At 43.8% G+C, this 17,885-nt stretch overlaps 1 protein-coding gene across 29 annotated transcripts in view; it reads left to right on the top strand.

The window, feature by feature from the left end:
* The window catches only part of obscnb (obscurin, cytoskeletal calmodulin and titin-interacting RhoGEF b), a 100,778-nt gene that overhangs the window by 2,648 nt on the left and 80,245 nt on the right, over nucleotides 1–17,885 (top strand). For all 29 annotated transcript variants that reach the window (XM_080779247.1, XM_080779275.1, XM_080779259.1 and 26 more), the window contains exons 2-12: nucleotides 2,898–3,990; nucleotides 6,887–7,156; nucleotides 7,905–8,165; nucleotides 10,228–10,533; nucleotides 11,155–11,421; nucleotides 12,487–12,593; nucleotides 13,059–13,227; nucleotides 14,358–14,633; nucleotides 15,040–15,315; nucleotides 16,254–16,535; nucleotides 17,299–17,574. In XM_080779247.1, coding sequence (XP_080635373.1) covers nucleotides 2,907–3,990; nucleotides 6,887–7,156; nucleotides 7,905–8,165; nucleotides 10,228–10,533; nucleotides 11,155–11,421; nucleotides 12,487–12,593; nucleotides 13,059–13,227; nucleotides 14,358–14,633; nucleotides 15,040–15,315; nucleotides 16,254–16,535; nucleotides 17,299–17,574 — 3,574 coding nt within the window. In that variant the 5' untranslated portion in view covers nucleotides 2,898–2,906. The remainder of the gene's footprint in view (nucleotides 1–2,897; nucleotides 3,991–6,886; nucleotides 7,157–7,904; nucleotides 8,166–10,227; nucleotides 10,534–11,154; nucleotides 11,422–12,486; nucleotides 12,594–13,058; nucleotides 13,228–14,357; nucleotides 14,634–15,039; nucleotides 15,316–16,253; nucleotides 16,536–17,298; nucleotides 17,575–17,885) is intronic.

Raw genomic sequence — 17,885 nt, forward strand, 5'->3', positions numbered from 1 at the left:
TGGCACTCAGCATCAAGGGTTGGAATGAAGTCCCCTGCGAGGCTGCGACATACTAGCGTCATGTCCAGGGGGTGTACTTGTACATCAAGCTGCCTCACGCTACAGGAACAGGAGATACAGTAGGCTCCTGCCCCATGGGCCTCATGGCTCGGCAAGGCTTACTTACTTGGGCTACATCTCAGAGGCCAATATTTTACTTTTTATTCCACTTCAATTATTTGACAGGTACAGTACTAGTTGCTTTGGAGATTTGGATTACGAATACAAAATACATACATTAATGCATCAATTATGATGCTGAAGCCACGTGCAGCAATATAGCTTAATAAGAATCACACCTGTGTGAAGTGAGGGGCGCTCTAATCATCGAGACAGTGCTGGAATAGTAGTCCTAATCTCACAAACCGGATCAGTGCCAAATTTCTCAAGCAAACTACAAGCACACCGCAGAAATACCTCCACAATTATTTTTCACATATACTGTACGTGTTCTGCTTTTGGAAATATTGAACTGTACTTTCATATTGGAAGTCAATCAGATATTTCCCAAATTTGGAGTCGTACATCATTGTCGATCAGTGGTTCTCAAATGTATTTGTTTGTCTCAAGCGCATGTTTTCATCCATAGCATCCCAATTACTGTACATCGTTACTTTACAGCACCTTACCTTTATGTCATATTATGCTACGGATTTCCCCCTAAAATACAGCATGTCACGATCAGGGGTGTAGTGGGGAGGTGGGGGAAGTCAAGTCTAAAATATATATATTTTGCCAAAAATATGTTTATGGATACGATCAAGCATTGTAAACCCTGTTTCTAAATAGGCTATACACGTCTGCATGTTTTAATAGTGTGTCTGCACGTTGCACACATGCACGCAAATGCGCGTGCATGTGTGCGCGCACGTGTCTCATGGGGCGTCCCCCCACTTCTAAAAGTAGCACTACAACACTGGTCACGATTAAAACTTGAAAGAATATTTATACTTTAACCACTTGACATCTTGTTCGCCAAGAATATCCGATCTACAAGTTCACAACATGTCGCATCATGACACATTGTGAGCTTGTAGATCTGCTATTTTGCCAAGATTTGGTGTAGATTGAAAAAGAACGCACCGAGTACTTAATGTATAGACTAGAGAATCTAAGTGTTTAAACTGAAGTGATATTGATGTATTGCATTCCAAATATCAAAGTATTCTGAGGCAAGCCCTGCTCTTGTGCCACGGCGCCCACTTTAAGAAACCCTGCTGTAGATCAGTGGTTCCCAAAGTAGGGTCCGGGGACCCCTAGTGGTCCTTGAGGGAGTTCCAGGGGGTCCCCAGCTAAGCCTAATTCAGGTCAAACCGGGGGCCCTTGAAATACAAATGGTTGAAAATATCTGCTATAGAGCTCTAAAAATCGTCTGTTATGGTGGTCCTTGGCATATATTTTCAACTGGGGGTCCACGGGCTAATGAGTATCATTTTGGGGATCCTTGACATGATAAAGTTTGAGAACCACTGTAGATGACTGAAGTCACACACCGGCCACATGAAGTCAGAGATCCATTGGGACTCGAGAGCGACACCAATAAAGAATGCCTATATTTACTCAGAGTTCTTCAAATGGACCTTTAGCTAAGACCGGCCTCTCCCACTTAGACACTCGCACTTGGACACTTTCCAGCCGGGCTCATTCATTCCAATGTAAATATCATGGATTTTACGCATTAAATACTGGTTCATTTTTGGAACCAGACCTTCAAAATCTCTTCCAAATCCGTCAACAAGGCCTTCCAATGTTATGCTTGGCTGTGATTGGACCATAGCAGTTTGGGGAGGGGCTTAGCTATAGGTCAATTTAACACATTTAACAAATTCAGGAACACTTCTTCCATGGGAAGATGCCACTGACACTCCTATGGTTGGGGAACAATTAATGCTTAATTTATACTTGCAGTCGCAGATCTATTCTCGACACCATTGTACGCTGAATCATAAATCCGGCTGCCTCCCATCAACTTAAACTATTAAATGCCCCTGGGGCTACATGTCTGCATTGTAAGCCAATGATCTGTATGACAAGGGGTATGGTGGCTGAAGACTTGTTTCCCTTTTTTAAAATGGCATCTCTGCTGTCTATTTTTATGCGCATTCGCCAACCATGATTTATACACACAATATGTGGGTGTTGTCATAGCAGATGGAGACATCATTTAAAGTTGAGATGATTGGGAATAATGACAAAAGCAAGTAAGAGAGCAAAATGGCTGCAATGACATACTGTACATGTAACAAATCAGACATGGATTGGAATATCAAGCACTGAAAAGTTGCCTCATTCTTCTATTATAGTCCCATCTATACTAATGCTATGCTAATATAGCCTGCCTGCTTGCTATGGGGATACATTGCATCTTGACCTTCAGGGTCAAAATCCCTGTGTCTATAGGTGAGCCATGACCTTTGACCTGATGTCTCAATAGAAGAGCAGTGAGACAAAATACAACCACCCCAATTGTATATTGTTATATTGTATTAACATACTCTACCATAGTAGTTTTGGACAACATTACATTTTATTCATGAAACAAAAGTTACATGGTGCAGCTTTAACTTGGCTCTGATACAGCATATTGCTTTAAAAATAAATACAAATAATAGATAGACTTTGACCCTTTGGTTGCAGCCTGTATTAAGATAAACAAGCTTCTAAATGATCTGAAACCCTTTACTTGTACTTTCAGTGGTAAGAGCGCTCAAAACGTTCTTCTTTTCTGCCTTGATTTCCTTACCCCTCCCGCTCCCCTTTTTCCATTTCTTGTATTTTTTGGGAAAAATGACACACATTCTCATTCTGATTGACAGCTCTTTAACTGTAATCTTCTTTTTCACCTAATATGATTGCAGGACAAAATAATGGATAAGGACATGTTTGGAGGAGTCCCGAGGTTCCTCACCCGGCCCAAGGCCTTCTCGGTGTGCGTGGGCAAGGATGCCACCCTGAGCTGCACCATCGTAGGCAACCCGACCCCTCTGATCACCTGGGAGAAGGGCAAGTTGGTGCTGACGTCCGGCGGCCGCTTCAAGACGGTGGAGGATGGCGACGTGTACCGCCTCACCGTCTACGACTTGACGCTGGACGACAGCGGTCAGTACATATGCCGGGCCCGGAACAATGTCGGCGAGGCGTACGCCGCCGTGACCCTCAAAGTGAGCCTGCCGTCGGAGATGGCGCAGAGGGCTCCTTCTTTCCTGGTGAAACCCCTTTCTGCCCGCGTGGGTTTGGGAGGCGACGTCGTCTTCCACTGCCGGGTGGCGGCCTACCCTGAACCCAACTTCGACTGGGAGAAGGACGGCCGCTACTTGGGGGTGACCAACCGCATCAAGATCGTCTCGAACGGCGACAGCAGCTCCCTGAGGATCCAAAGTGCCCGCAGCCTGGACAGCGGCACCTTCATCTGCAGAGCGCAGAACTCTGCGGGCCGCGCGCAGGCCGCCGCGTCGCTCGTCGTGGACAACCAGGACGCTCGCCACCAGAGCTCGGACAAGACCTCCCTCCTGTCTCACTTGATGAAGCGCAAGGAGGAAATGAACAAGGACATCTCCATCTATCACGCCGAAGAGATCCGCTCCTCCGTTTCCTCCGCGACCTCCGCCAGCATCACCGACGGACTCCCCGCTCTGAACCAGGAGCACGACCTGAGGGCGTCCGTCATGGCGAAGCTTCCCAAGGGAGTGTTCACACGCACCTGCACGGTGACAGAGGGCAAGCACGCCAAGCTCAGCTGTTTCGTGACGGGGCACCCCAAGCCGCACACCATCTGGAGGAAGGACAGCGTGAACATCAGCGAGGGTCGCAGACACGTCATCTATGAAGACCACGCCGAGAACTTCGTCCTCAAGATCTTGTACTGCAAGCAGACCGATAACGGCCTCTACACCTGCAATGCCACCAACCTGGCTGGTCAGACCTACAGCGCTGTGTTGGTTATTGTCAAAGGTAAGCTGACGTCGATAAATCTGGGTTTGCTGCATGGCCACATCACAACTAGAAACTGAACGAGAGAGACTGTGTGATATGCGGCCTTGTTGCATGATCATGTTTATTCCGGATTAATTCATGGTTTATAATAACTCTTTCATATCTTCTTCCAATAATGCAATTCATAAACGTGGTGGATATTCAGCGAAATTATATTGCAAACGTATCTCCAATGCAGCTTTAATTTATTTTCAGAAACTGTGCCATGTAATGACAACCTAACATGATAGAGCAGTAGAACAGTTGCAAGAACAGCCCTGGAACATACTGTAGTTGTCAGAATGCATGTTAAATGTCAATGCTAAAAGTTAAGGGGTACAAGAGTAAGTGATCATGTGCAGTTGGCCTATGTTGACGCAGTCAACAGCATTCAGTGAGAAGCTGAAGCTGTGAAATTATTATTTGCGCTGATAATCTCGAGGTCTATATTTGTATTGCAATGGATGGACGGATAGTTGGATTAGATCAAATGAAATAAAGTTGTGCTTACAGGTACATGTGTGTCTTTGCACACATGCAAACAAGTTTGAAGCCCCTGGTGTGTTATGAAAGAGGGGTGTTGTGTTGCATCTATTTTCTGCTGGTGATGAGTAGCTCACAGTTGCTATGTTAGTCATTCACCCACTGATACGGGAACTATCTTTGAACCAGGCCTGATTGGCCGGGGGCCAGGGACATGAATTTGTCAATGACGATTGTTCACCTTCCACTCCATGTAATGCTGCTGGCTGGAATGTCATTGTAGCCTATATACTACTGGGATGGGCAAGACAATGGATGGACACAGTAATATTGGGAGTGTTAATAAGATTGTAAAAATGAACACTCCAAATGTTACGGTGTACTCTGTGTGCTAGATTAGAGGCTTTACAAGAGAGAGGACAGCACACCTCTGCCCTTTACACTTGGGTGTGCGTATTCATCACATAGGTTCATCTGATAACCCTGGCGTGTAGTCGTGTACACGTTGTCGGTGTACTGGGAAAGGTCACGGAAAGTGAAATGAAAGTGTCCCTTTCACTAAACGTACAGCACAACACATGCAAAATTAAACCTTCGTTTCTACTGAAATTGAAAGGCATTAATATGCCTACTGTACATAAACCTAATCTAAAATGCAGCCAAAACGACACATTTATCAATGTTTCTGAACACAGTTCAGATTCAGAACTTAAACAGTTGGTCTGAGAGAATGCATTCTTACCTTTTAGCAGTAAAGTTCACTCACACCATCTTTTAAGAATGCTTACCTTTGACACAGATCTTTTTAAAGTCTTGGAATGGACTTACAAGTCAACCAGAACCAGCCTAAATTTAGAACTATTCTATATTCTCTTTTCACAGGTTCACACATTGCTAGGGAGCACAAATATTAGCTTTACTTTATGAATATTTTTGAATGATTTATTGTACCCAGTGGACATCTTCCATAACTCATGTTTGAGTGCCACATGTTAACACCCATTTGCTTACAGTAAGCACACATTGGTCAAATTGTTTGGCGTGAACCCTGATTCTAAGCTTGTTGATGGATAAGATGTGACGTTGAAACTGTGATTTGTGGTGTTGAATTGAACAGCACAGAAAGATTTAAAACGAGAATGACACGCGTATCATTAACTGCCAGGTGAAACAAGCGCTCTCCGTTGTGCATCTGTCACCAGTTTTTTATTTATTTATTTCTCCCATATTATTATTTTTGGAACGTGTCACAACCTCGCGTCCGTTGTTTGCGTCAGTTTCCGACGTTCTGTTTGTGGTTCAATCACGGCATTTGTTGTGGCATTCACTGCTTGAAGTGGACTCGGACTCAGACTTTTTTTTCCCTCCTCCCTGGATATAAAAACGTCTGGGTTTCCGAGGCTACTAAATAGCCAACAGCAGAGGATGTAGGCCAGGCGTCACCTGTCAAAAATACTGCATACTCATAAGAAATCCATCCATCCATGGATTTTCATATCCAGATTCCAGAGTCGTGTTTATAGTTTCACAAGAGTTGAATTGGCCCCTTCCTACAGTACATGAAAGCCTCCCATACCCCTGTACATACATAACAGTAGTACATGAAAGCCTCCCATACCCCTGTGCTGGTCTGCTGTGGGAAGGTGGACGCACGCACGTCGCACACACAAACAAAATCCACAGTCGGCTACCAGTATTAAAGTAGTGAGATAGTCATTTATTAATTTGAGCCATTTAGACCCGAGGACGCATCTGTGTGACCTTATAGCTTTTAACCACTTTAACCATTATTTTAAACTTTAGTTGATGAAAAATAGCGTGGCATAGTCCCGCACAAAAAAACGTATAGATCTGCTATTTTTATTTATTTATTGAAAATGTGGTGCAAATCTTTGAATATATGTTCTTTCACAGCAAACGTTTTTAACTCGTATCTTTGCTTTTTGGGGGGGGGGGGGTCCCTGGAACAACATATTTTGAGATGGGGATCGTGGCCAAATACATATAATTCTGGGACTCCTTGACATGAAATAGCTTGAAACATAGGTTTTTCAGAAAACTGTTAGGATTTAGAACACATTTGTAGAATCGGTTCTCAGGTCACATTTTAAATGTTGACTTCACGCTGAATTAAGACATAACACATTTAATGTCACACCCATAATGTAATGTAACAAACATTTTGTCACTTCGTGCCAGAGCCCAAAGTACCGTTCAGAAGACACTTCTTTACTTAATACATTTAGACCTGAGGACGCATCTGTGTCACCTCATAACTTTTAACCACTTTAACCATTATTTTAAACTTTAGCACAGAGTGCGCGCGCTATGAGCTTGTAGATCTGCCAATTTTTGACAAACCGTGAAAATGTGTCCCTTCTATCGCGTCTAGAGCCCAAAGTGCCGTTCAGAAAGAAGCTGCAGGACGTGGAGGTGAAGGAGAAGGAGTCGGCCAAGCTGCTGTGCGAGGTGCCCGGCGCCATGACCAAGACCAGCTGGTTCATGGAGGAGACCCGCCTGGAGCAGAGCAGCAAGTACCACATCGAGGAGGAGGGAACGCTGCGTCTCCTCACCATCCACAACGTCTCCACCAACGACGACGCCGTCTACATCTGCGAGATGAGCGAGGGCAGCCGCACGGTGGCCGAGCTCTCCGTGCTGGGTATGAAGAACGCAACGCACACTTTTTTTATAACGTCTCCTCCACTTCTTGTCCATAGTTTGATCATGTGTACTGTCCACTGTGCATACATTATAATGCTTCCAATTGAGTCAATATTGTCACCTTCTTTTTATGATTCAAAGTTTTTTATTGCTTTTTCAGTTTAGGCACAAAGGAATGACTGAGAATGTACATAATATAATCATACAAACAATTAAGACAACAAATGAAACAAAACTAGACAAGAAAAGAATAAATACAATACATTACGCTACCAAACCTTTACAGAAAAGACAATACTTTACTATACTATACTATACTATACCGGTACTATACTATACTATAATGTACTATACTATACTATACTATACTATACAATTAACCAGGTTCAATGGCATTGTCTTAATTTTTTTTTTTTCCTTTTTATTATTATTGTCACCTTCTTAAACTAATGGCCTAAGTCATTTATTTTGGCCTAAGTCAGTTCCTCATGACACTGGCCACATACAGTACCTCTGGTAAAATCGACTAATTGAAAAGGACAGTGTTATTTTAAGTTAAATAGTCCTAATTTTGTATAAATGTTTTTGGTGAAATTATTAAGACATATCATTATAGTTGTGTTTTGGATCATTTTCTTTTAAAGTTTTTCCTGAAAACCTTAAAACATATTACTTAAGCCAATAGTTTAAGAAGGTGACGTTACTTCTAGAAATCCTTTTAATTCCAAATTCCTTTAAATTCCCAGGCAACATTACCAAGAAGCTTCCCAGAAGGACGGTTGTTCCCGTCAGTGACACTGTCATTTTCTGTGTGGAGCTGGAGCGGCCATGTCCGGACGCCTATTGGACCCGCAACGGCGAAAGGCTGAAGGAAGATTCCCGGATTTCCATCGCCTGCGTGCTCAGACAGTACACGCTCACTATCAGGGAATGCCACGCAGATGACTCAGGAGAGGTGGCTTTCATGGCTGGAGACTGCAAGACATCCACGCGATTCTCTGTCACCGGTGAGGACCATGTCTGGGTCAAATGCAAAACAAAATTGACCTGTGATTTGATTTGCTTGTGATACAATGAGGCTTTATTGCCCTGGGACGATTCAGTTCTTGTCATTCAACATTCAAATACTTCCTGTGTTCGTCCCAACGTTTTGGCAATCAATTTGTTTATGTGGAAATTCCCACCCATATCACGCACCAGAAGGCTAAAACCAACTGCCAAACATACAGTGTTTGGCAGTGTTCCTTGTTGGAACCCTGTCTGATGAGGATACATTTACCTAATATCTTATATCCTCTCTCTCTCTCTCTCTCTCTCTCTCTCAAGGTCAAGGTCAAGGTAAACTTTATTGTCCACAAGGGAAATTTGTCTTGGGCTTTCACCCCGCTACAGCCGCACATAAAACATCAATGACAACAAAAATACATTACAGAGGAAGACACAACATTACACAATTGCACACATGATGTGGATAATCTAGCCTCACACAATTACCGCTGTTTCAGAGCCTCGTTCAGCATCTTAGTTGATGCTGGTACAAACGATTTTTTAAATCTGTTGTACTTCCACTTTGGTTCTTTGTATCTTTTATCTGTTTTAAATGGCGAGTACAAACTCGCCATTTAAAACATGGGTAACATCACTGACGATTGTTTGAGCCTGTTTTAATGTAGCCTGCTCATAAATAGACTGAAGAGAGGGGAGTTGTCTTACCCAGATCTTCCCTGCAGTCTGCACCAATCTGAACAATTTGGACCTCAGTTGCACTGAGAGATTACCGAACCAAACTGTGATGCCAAACCTGACCAGGCTTTCCAAGACTGCTCGATAGAACACTAACATAAATCTTTGGTCAACACAATGAACCCTGAGACGTCGGAGGAAGTGCAGTCTTAGCTGTAGTTTACTACAGAGACTGTCAACATGTGTATTCCAAGTTAGTGAGTTGTCAATACAGATCCCCAAGTATTTATATGAGGAGACCTGTGAGATGGTCGAGTCATGGATGACCACAGGCCTGTGGTCACCAATCCTCTTGGGGTCAAACACCATCTCCTGTGTCTTCTTAACATTAAGAATAAGGTCGTCACACCACTTTACAAAGTTCTGTAAAAAGTAGTTATCCAGGGACTTATCCAGAAGGGCTAAGATGGCAGCTATCATCCGAGAATTAATGATATAGGATAGGTGAGCTAACGCAGCCCTGGGGTGCTCCAGTACTCATGGTTCTGCGCTCTGACATAGTGCCATTCACACTGACCCTTTGTGTACGTTTAGTTGTAGTAGTAGTAGTAGTTGTAGTAGTAGTTTTTTTAGAATGAATGGTACCATCTAATAATAAGAGGATGGACATTTAGGTCCCTCAACCGTTTTATTAATAGATGTGGCTGTATTGTGTTAAATGCTGAGCTGAAATCTACAAGAAGAAGGCGTGTATAGGCTTTGTTATTGTCCAAGTGTTTCAAAAGAAAATAGTCCAAGGTCAAGACTGCGTCCTCTATACCCCTGTTGCTCCTATAGGCAAACTGAAAAACGTCCAATGAGCAGCCTACCGCTGCTTTCAGCAGACTGACAATGATTTTCTCAAAACATTTCATGACAAAGCGACTGGACGGTAGTCATTATTTTCCTTGCAGCCTGCCTTTTTGGGAACAGGAGTCTTTCCAGGTGGGCGGATTAGTACATGAGTCCGGTGATTTTTGGTAGATGGGACACCAAGCCTCCGCTAGCTCCTGACTGCATGAATGCAGCAGCCGGCCACATATCTCGTCTGGACCCGAAGCCTTCCGAGGACATGTGTGGGGAAAACATCCTCTGGACTTCACGTTGATCCACAGTAATTCCCAGATCACTGTGTATGGGTACAGACTCTAGGGCAGCATTTTGTTCATGCAAGAAGTCAGCTGTTTCAAACCTTGCATAAAAGTTGTTTAATTTGTTGGCCTTTTCCTTTTCATTTGAAACACAAAGGCCCTTCTTAACTATGCATTCTTTGATTTCCCTTGAAATGAAGGGTTTATTATTGGGGTACATCGTTACTCTCTCTCTCTCTCTCTCTCTCTGTTCTAGCTGCCAGAAAGCATCCCCCAGACCCCCCAGTGGACGCTGTGGTCCAGAACAAGACCGAGTCCTCCATCACCCTTCAGTGGTCTCCCCCCGACAGTGACCGCCCGGTGCCCATCAAGGGCTACTTGGTGGAGAGGAAGAAGGTGGGCTCTCAGACGTGGCAGAGGTGCAACGCCACGGAAACCATCACCTCCACACAGGTGACCATATGCAGCTTCACCGAAGAGTCCAGCTTCCAGTTCCGCATCTCTGCCATCAACGACTACGGCCAGAGCGCCTACCTGGAGCTGCCTGGTAGCTTCTACCTGGGTGAGACTGATGGCAATGTCTAACGGTTAGGTTGTGCTTAGCCGCTCCTATGCAAAGCGCTGTGTTTCTGACGTGTAACCCACACACAGCGATGATTTGATTGGCTGAGCAATGCGTGTACCCCACAGAGATGATTTGTTTGGCTGCATGTACAGTATGTGATTTATGATGATAACAAGAGTGCCCCTCACTTCACACAAGTGTGATTTTTTTCCCTATACGTTGTAGCTGGCTATTTATTTATTTATTTGACAGGGACAATACTCATTCATGAACACGTCAGTTTTCACATCCATGTAAATGTGCCAGAGTTAGCCAGAAGATAATTTTCATCTGTAGTCCCTGAGCAGGCTCTTAAAAAATGCTGATAAATCTATCCATACAAAAACACATACAATACAATACAAGGACAAATTAACATGGTACAGGGGACAGAGCAACCGCAGAGTGATGTGAGAACTAAGTGACACCAGCCATATAAATAGAGTTGATAATTACTCATGACAGATTTGATTAGTTTTGAACACATTAGTCATAAGTGTGTAATGTATGTGTGTATAATGTGTTAACGTGATAATTGACGGCAACGTGTCTTTGGTTTTGGACGATCTCCCACCTCAGAACCAACAGCGGAGGTGACGACGGGTCTGAAGAACTGCACCGCGGCGACCGGCGAGGAGGCCTCCCTCTCCGTGGAGCTGTCGGCGGTCTGCTCGGCGTTCTGGTCCATCAACGGCCGCCTCCTGCGGAGCGGCTCGGACTACCTCCTCACCCGCTCCAAGAACACACACACGCTGGTCATCCGCAACGTGCTCATGGACATGAACGGGGCCGAGGTCAAGTTCGTGGGCGGTGGCTCCGAGACGAGCTGCGTCTTGACTGTGAAAGGTAAGCGAAGCGCATCACTCAGCCAGTAAGAGGTTTAGTTTATACGCTTTGTGCCACTTGACATGTTCTCAAGTGGCACTTTGTTTGGGCATTCAATCCGTTCATACTTTATATACCCTGTGTTGTTTTTGGCAGAAATCTTTGATTTATCGTAGTCTCTTGGAATAGTTTTCATTTAGTTTTAGTCTCATTTTAGTCACCTGGATTGTTTTAGTTTTAGTCTAGTTTTAGTCGACTAAATATCATACGATTTTAGTCGACTAAACAAAATGTATTTTGGCGGGCCTTGATGCTGTCGTAATGACTTTTTTTCACTAGTCTCTTCCTAACATTTTAGTCTAGTTTTTATTTGTTGACGAAATTGTCAGTATATTTAGTCTTAGTTTTAGTCATCATAGCTTAGTTTTCATTTAGTTTTCGTCTGTGGAAAAAGGTAGTCGACGAAATAAATTCGTCTTAGTTTTAGTCGACGAAATCAACACTGTGCGCCACTTGAGATGTTTTCAAGTGGTACTTTGTTTGGGCATTCAATCCGTTCATACTTTATACAAAAGCATTGTGCCACTAGTCTCGTGTTGCCTCCTGTGGAGCCTCCTCCCCACTTTTCCATTTTTAGAGTCTTTAGTCTTTGACCCGGCCGGGGATTGAACCCGACCTCCGAGTCTCAGGGCGGACACTTATGGTGTCAAGTGACGTTAACATCACTGACGTTAACATCCCTACCACAAACTAAGCACACCAACATTTATTGGGACAAAAAGGAAATAGCAACCACCAATGGTCTTATGATGTTCAGTGCTTCCCACATTGCGAGCTTGTAGATTTTCACTATGTTTGTAAGTGGTTAATGCACTTTTTCCCTTCCTAGAAATGTAGTGGAGTCAAAAGTACAATATATATTTTTTTAAATGCAGTGTCATACAAATTCAACACAAACTAAATGTATTTTCTGTCCACCACTGACTGGCCAGGCGACCTGCCTATTTGCTGTAGGACAAATTCAGAGACATGTACACATACTGTAGATCAGCATTTCAGTGGGTGACACCAGACCTCTATTTTCAGTCGCAACTGTCAAGTTCATCAACAAGTCAGCTCACACAGAGGCCGTGACCTGCAGTGCCCAGGAAAGCGCTCAGCTGACCGCTGAAGTGTCCACTCATGATGCGCATGTGAGTTATTTTTCACCTCACCTTTATCTTATTGTTGTTTCTTATTTTTGAAGTTTATAGAGTGTCGCAGTCCCGCCCCCTTTCATGATGACACCAGGCCCAGGAAATAATTCCCAATGCATTTTCCCCATAGCCATTTCAAAAAGTATTTATTTAAAGACCTTTTAAGCCAACTCGAGTCGTGACAAATCATGACAACAAAGACAATATTTTGGACCAAACGAATAATTACAAAGAAGAAAAACAACAAAAGAAGTGTTGCCGTTTTTTTTCTTCTTTCTAATTATTTGTTCGGCCCAAAACATTGTGTTAATTGTCATAATTTGTCACGACAAGAGCATAAATGTCTTTAAATAAATACTTTTTTTATTAGTTTTATTTCCCCTGGTCTCTCGAGGGGGCGGGACTGCGACGCTCTGTAATATATCATAATGCATTTCTCTTTCTTTCTCCACTTGTTCCCAGGCGGTTTGGATGAGAAATGGACGAGAGGTGAAAGTGGGGAAGAAGTACGAGGTTGGGACTGCTGAGCGCACGAGGTCCCTAACAGTGCATAATGTCACCGAGGAGGATGTGGGCGTCTATGAATGTGTTCTAGAGGACGATAGACTGTCTCTACAGCTCGCTCTGAAAGGTACATTAGCACTTCAATCATGTGTAGCAGGGGTGGGCCAATTTGACGATGGAGAGGGCCACTATATTGCCATGAAAATGAACTTTCAGGGCAAGACCTCGACCTCGCGCGTGCGGACTCAGTCAAAATATGGCCCTTGAGGAAAATGTATTGGGGAACCCTGCTGTAGGCATTAAAGTACATCCCGATATTTGTATATGGGCAATAGATAGTGAATGTGTATGCATGTTTACCGTTTACGTGATGTGCTGTAATATTGAGTCTTTGCAGGCAGTTCCCTTCAACCTATTTTCTTCCACAGTGAATTACACATTTAGCTTAAAACTAAAAAAAAAACACTTGACTGTACTCCGCTGCCCCTTAAAAGACGCAACTAGTCTATTAATGTTTACAAAAGAAAAATCTGAACATTTCATTATAAACCTTACACAGATACACACACTTTAGCTCTGCTCAATGAGATTGACCTACAATTGGCATTTAGCCTACATATAGTGCAAGCAGTCTCACAGATGCCACATCGCTCGCAGGAACAGGACGTGCTGTGAAGACTGTCAGCAGGTGCGAGCCGTTTGCCATCAGACAGACCTCTGTATCAACATGTAATCAACTCCAGTCTGACTCAGACCCTCGTCGACAACCACCCACACCCCACCCCACCCCCACATAATGAAACGCCCCTCAAATACCAAACCAATGAAATGAAATGAAGCCAAATTAATTAAATTGAAGCCAAATTCACTTCACAAAAGGTAAAGAACGAAAAGACAAGAATATACCACAAAAACACCATTTGTCGCGAATGTGTATAATGCGTTATGCTTCTCTTCAAGTCTTTCGTTTTTAAAAGAAATGGCCCAGGTGGCTTGTAGTGGTCCGGGCACCTATATGCTGCTAATGCAGCCTGACTCCATGCCGTGGGTTCGACTCCCGATCCCGACAACCTTTGCTGCGTGTCAATCCCCATCTCTCTCTCCCTATTTCCTGCCAGTCTACTGTTCACCTTCAATAAACGTGATAAAAAAGGCAATTACTGTAGCTGATCGAGTCAGTCGGCGATAATAGGCAAATCTTAGAAACGTTACATTACAACGATAATTATTAAAAATTCTATTGCTTTTTCTTTTAAGATGAACCCGTCAAATTCTTGAACAAGCCCAGAGGACCCATGGGAGTGTCGCAGGTGAGCTCAGGGGACGTTGAGCTGAGCTGCGAGGTGTCCACGGCCAGCGGGGTTGTCGTTTGGAAGAAAGATAACGTGGCGATCACTGAGGATCAAAGAATCACCGCCACCTCAAAGGGGACTCAGAGGAGACTCGTCATCAAGAGCGCCAAGAAAAGCGATGAAGGACACTACTCCTGTGAGACAGCTGCAGACAAAGTCACATTTCAGGTCAAGACTAAAGGTAAGGTGTGTGCGTGCGTGTGTGTGTGTGTGTGTGTGTGTGTGTGTGTGTGTGAGCTTCCTCTGTGTCTCATCAGTTTGTACTAGTACGGTACTATGTATTGTACTAGCATACCATACATACATAGCTGTGTATATATATATATTTTTTTTTTCTTCTTCTTTTTCAAGAAGAATTTGAAGATTTTCTGAAAACGTAGGTTAGGTTTTAGAAGGATTTAATATATTAATTATTAACAATCAGCGGGGAAGACCAGGATGGTATCATAGCATCTTAATTGACCACAAATGATTTGAATTGTTCCCTCAACATAATCCCTTCAGTGTCTTTATCTGCTTGCACCTTGAATATGTCCACCAGACTTGTTCAATTGATGAATGCTCAAAACCTGTATTCTTCCGTGCAGAAGCCCAAGCTGCCTTCTCCAACAAAGAGTCCGTCCAGAAGGAGGTGAAAACTACTCTTTCCCAGAAAGCCACTCTGACCTGTGAGGTGTCTGACACCAAGACAGAGGTGAAATGGTACAAAGATGGCAAACTGCTGACTTCCAGCAAGACGATCCACATGGAGTCAAAGGGCAAGAGTCGTCAGCTGGTGATGGACAGTGTGGAGAAGAAAGATGCCGGAGAGTACATCTGTGAAGTTGGAACCGAGAAACTGGTCTTTAAGATGCAAGTGGCCGGTAAGGGAGTATGGCCCATAGACATGCATTTTATATTGATTGAGTGCTTTTGATTAAGTCATTTTGATCGGGAACCCCTTTTGTTGTACTTTAACTGTTGGAAAAATAGCAGATTTACAAGCTCGTAGCACGCTACGAGCTTGTAGGTCTGCTATTTTTGAACAATCGTGAAAATGTGGCCCAGATGTTTGAATATTTTCTTTCAAAGCGAACGTTTTTAACTCAAATCTTTGTTTCTGGGGGCGTCCCTGGAACCACATATTTTCAGATGGGGCTCGGTGGGAAATTACATATATGCTTGGGGGGCCAAGATTTGGGGGGTCAAGATTTAGAAGGCATTTGTAGAATCGTCCTCAGGTCTAAATGCGTTAATGAAGCTTTATAATTTTTCCACACCATGATCATGATGATTTGATCATTCAAATCAAATCAAATCACCTTTTATTTATAAAGCACATTTAACAACAATTTTCGTTGTACCAAAGTGCTGTACAGACATTTCATGTCTGTACAGTCTGCACAGCACGCTGTTGACATTTCATCAACACCATTCTAACCTATCCTCCAGCTGGATATGATTTCAGTGTTCAGCTCTATGTTTATGATGCTATTCTGTGCAGCTGTCACATTCAAAGTTGTGTCTGATCCAACAAAGGGGCTGTCCAGAACATAAAAATATGATCTGTGGCTTCGTAGTTATCTCATGGGTCAGTATGTTCTCGACAGTTGAAAAGCACCTAGAACTCTGTAAACCTACAGTAGCTTCGTTAATTTACGAGCCAGGCAGCTCTGTTGCCGCACCCTATCCTTTATTATTTTCTTCTTCTTCTCCTTTTTCTTCTTCTTCTGAAAATGTGAATATGGTCAATAGTGTTTGACAAATTGGAAGCCCCAGTCATTGTCTCATGTCACACCGCTGCTTTGTTACCTTTTTTTAGACGTCAAGGTTGAGTCTGCCTTCTCCAACAAAGAGTCAGTCCAGAGGGAGGTGAAAGGTGTTCTCTCTCAGAAAGCCACTCTGAGCTGTGAGGTGTCTGACACCAAGACAGAGGTGAAGTGGTACAAAGACGGCAAGCTGCTGACTTCCAGCAAGACGATTCACATGGAGTCAAAGGGCAAGAGTCGTCAGCTGGTGATGGACAGTGTGGAGAAGAAGGATGCTGGAGAGTACGTCTGTGAGGTTGGAACGGAGAAGCTGAACTTCAAACTACAAGTGGAAGGTATACAGTATGAAGAACACGTCTTATACTAAATGCCTCATGGTCTGTGATTGAAATAGTTGTCTCATTTTCTGCTTTTTTAAATTGATGATTTGCGACCGCAGGTTGCATTTACTATGTAAACGCACATTTCACCCCACGCTTCCATATATGGTCATGCCTCGTGGCATCACGTGACCTCATCAGAGATGGAGATCCCTAAGGCCCGGCCCTACTTGGGCCCTTATCAAACCCTGTACACTCAAGACACTGCCCCCGCTGCCACCCTTAGATCTCCATACATGGAGCTGACCTGCTCTGACATTCCATTATGTTGATCTGACCTCATCGGACCCTGTACACTCAAGACACGCTCCATATATGACCAGTACATCATTAATTCCATATGTTGATCTGACCCCCCCCCCCCCCCCCATGTCAAAGCGCCAGCGCTTGCCCAGCAGTCTGCCACCACGCAGGCGGATGCGTGCACTTCTCGGCCTCAGGGCATCTTACTGGTGTATATATATTTTTTACATAGTGATGTCACCTGGATACCTTGGGTTTCTTTTTTAAATGTCCTATGGAAAAGTGGACAATATGACATGACACCGCCGTTGCTCTGGTTCAGAGTTCTTCATTGAGGATTGCATAATGCAGCGTCGTTGTCTCGTAGCTCCCTTGTTAGTCCCTTTGTGTGATGCTGTCAAGGTATTTCATCTTGCATTCACGCTTCTTTTTTATTAACGCTTCCATTTGGCACATGACCGTTTTTTACCTTCAGATGCCAAGCCTACATTCCTCAACAAAGAGTCGGTCCAGAGGGAGGTGAAAGCTGTTCTCTCTCAGAAAACCACTCTGACCTGTGAGGTGTCTGACACCAAGACAGAGGTGAAATGGTACAAGGACGGCAAGCTGCTGACTTCCAGCAAGACGATCCACATGGAGTCAAAGGGCAAGAGTCGTCAGCTGGTGATGGACAGCGTGGAGAAGAAGGATGCCGGAGAGTACGTCTGTGAAGTTGGAACCGAGAAATTGGCATTCAAAGTACATTTAGCAGGTATGGTGAGACAGCACTCAAGAAGGCCTCTTAAAAAACATTAAACCTGATAAACTGTCCCTTCATCAGGTGCCTGGCAGCCCTGCTTCTGGTACCTCTTGTAGTTTCCATTATTCTTAGGGGGCTAGGCAACTCTGCTGCCGGCTCCCTATTCTATTTGCCATTATTATTGGGGGGCCAGGCGTCTTGTATTTAGGCAGGGGCCGGGCAGCTCTGCTGCCGGTCCATCTTGTATTTGCCATTCTTCTCCCTCTTTTTCTACTTCTTCAAAATATGTATATACAGTATACTGTAAGTGAGAGAAAAATGGC

This window comes from Protomyctophum bolini (genome assembly GCF_963924005.1).
Source record: "Protomyctophum bolini genome assembly, chromosome: 12".
NCBI lineage: Eukaryota > Metazoa > Chordata > Actinopteri > Myctophiformes > Myctophidae > Protomyctophum > Protomyctophum bolini.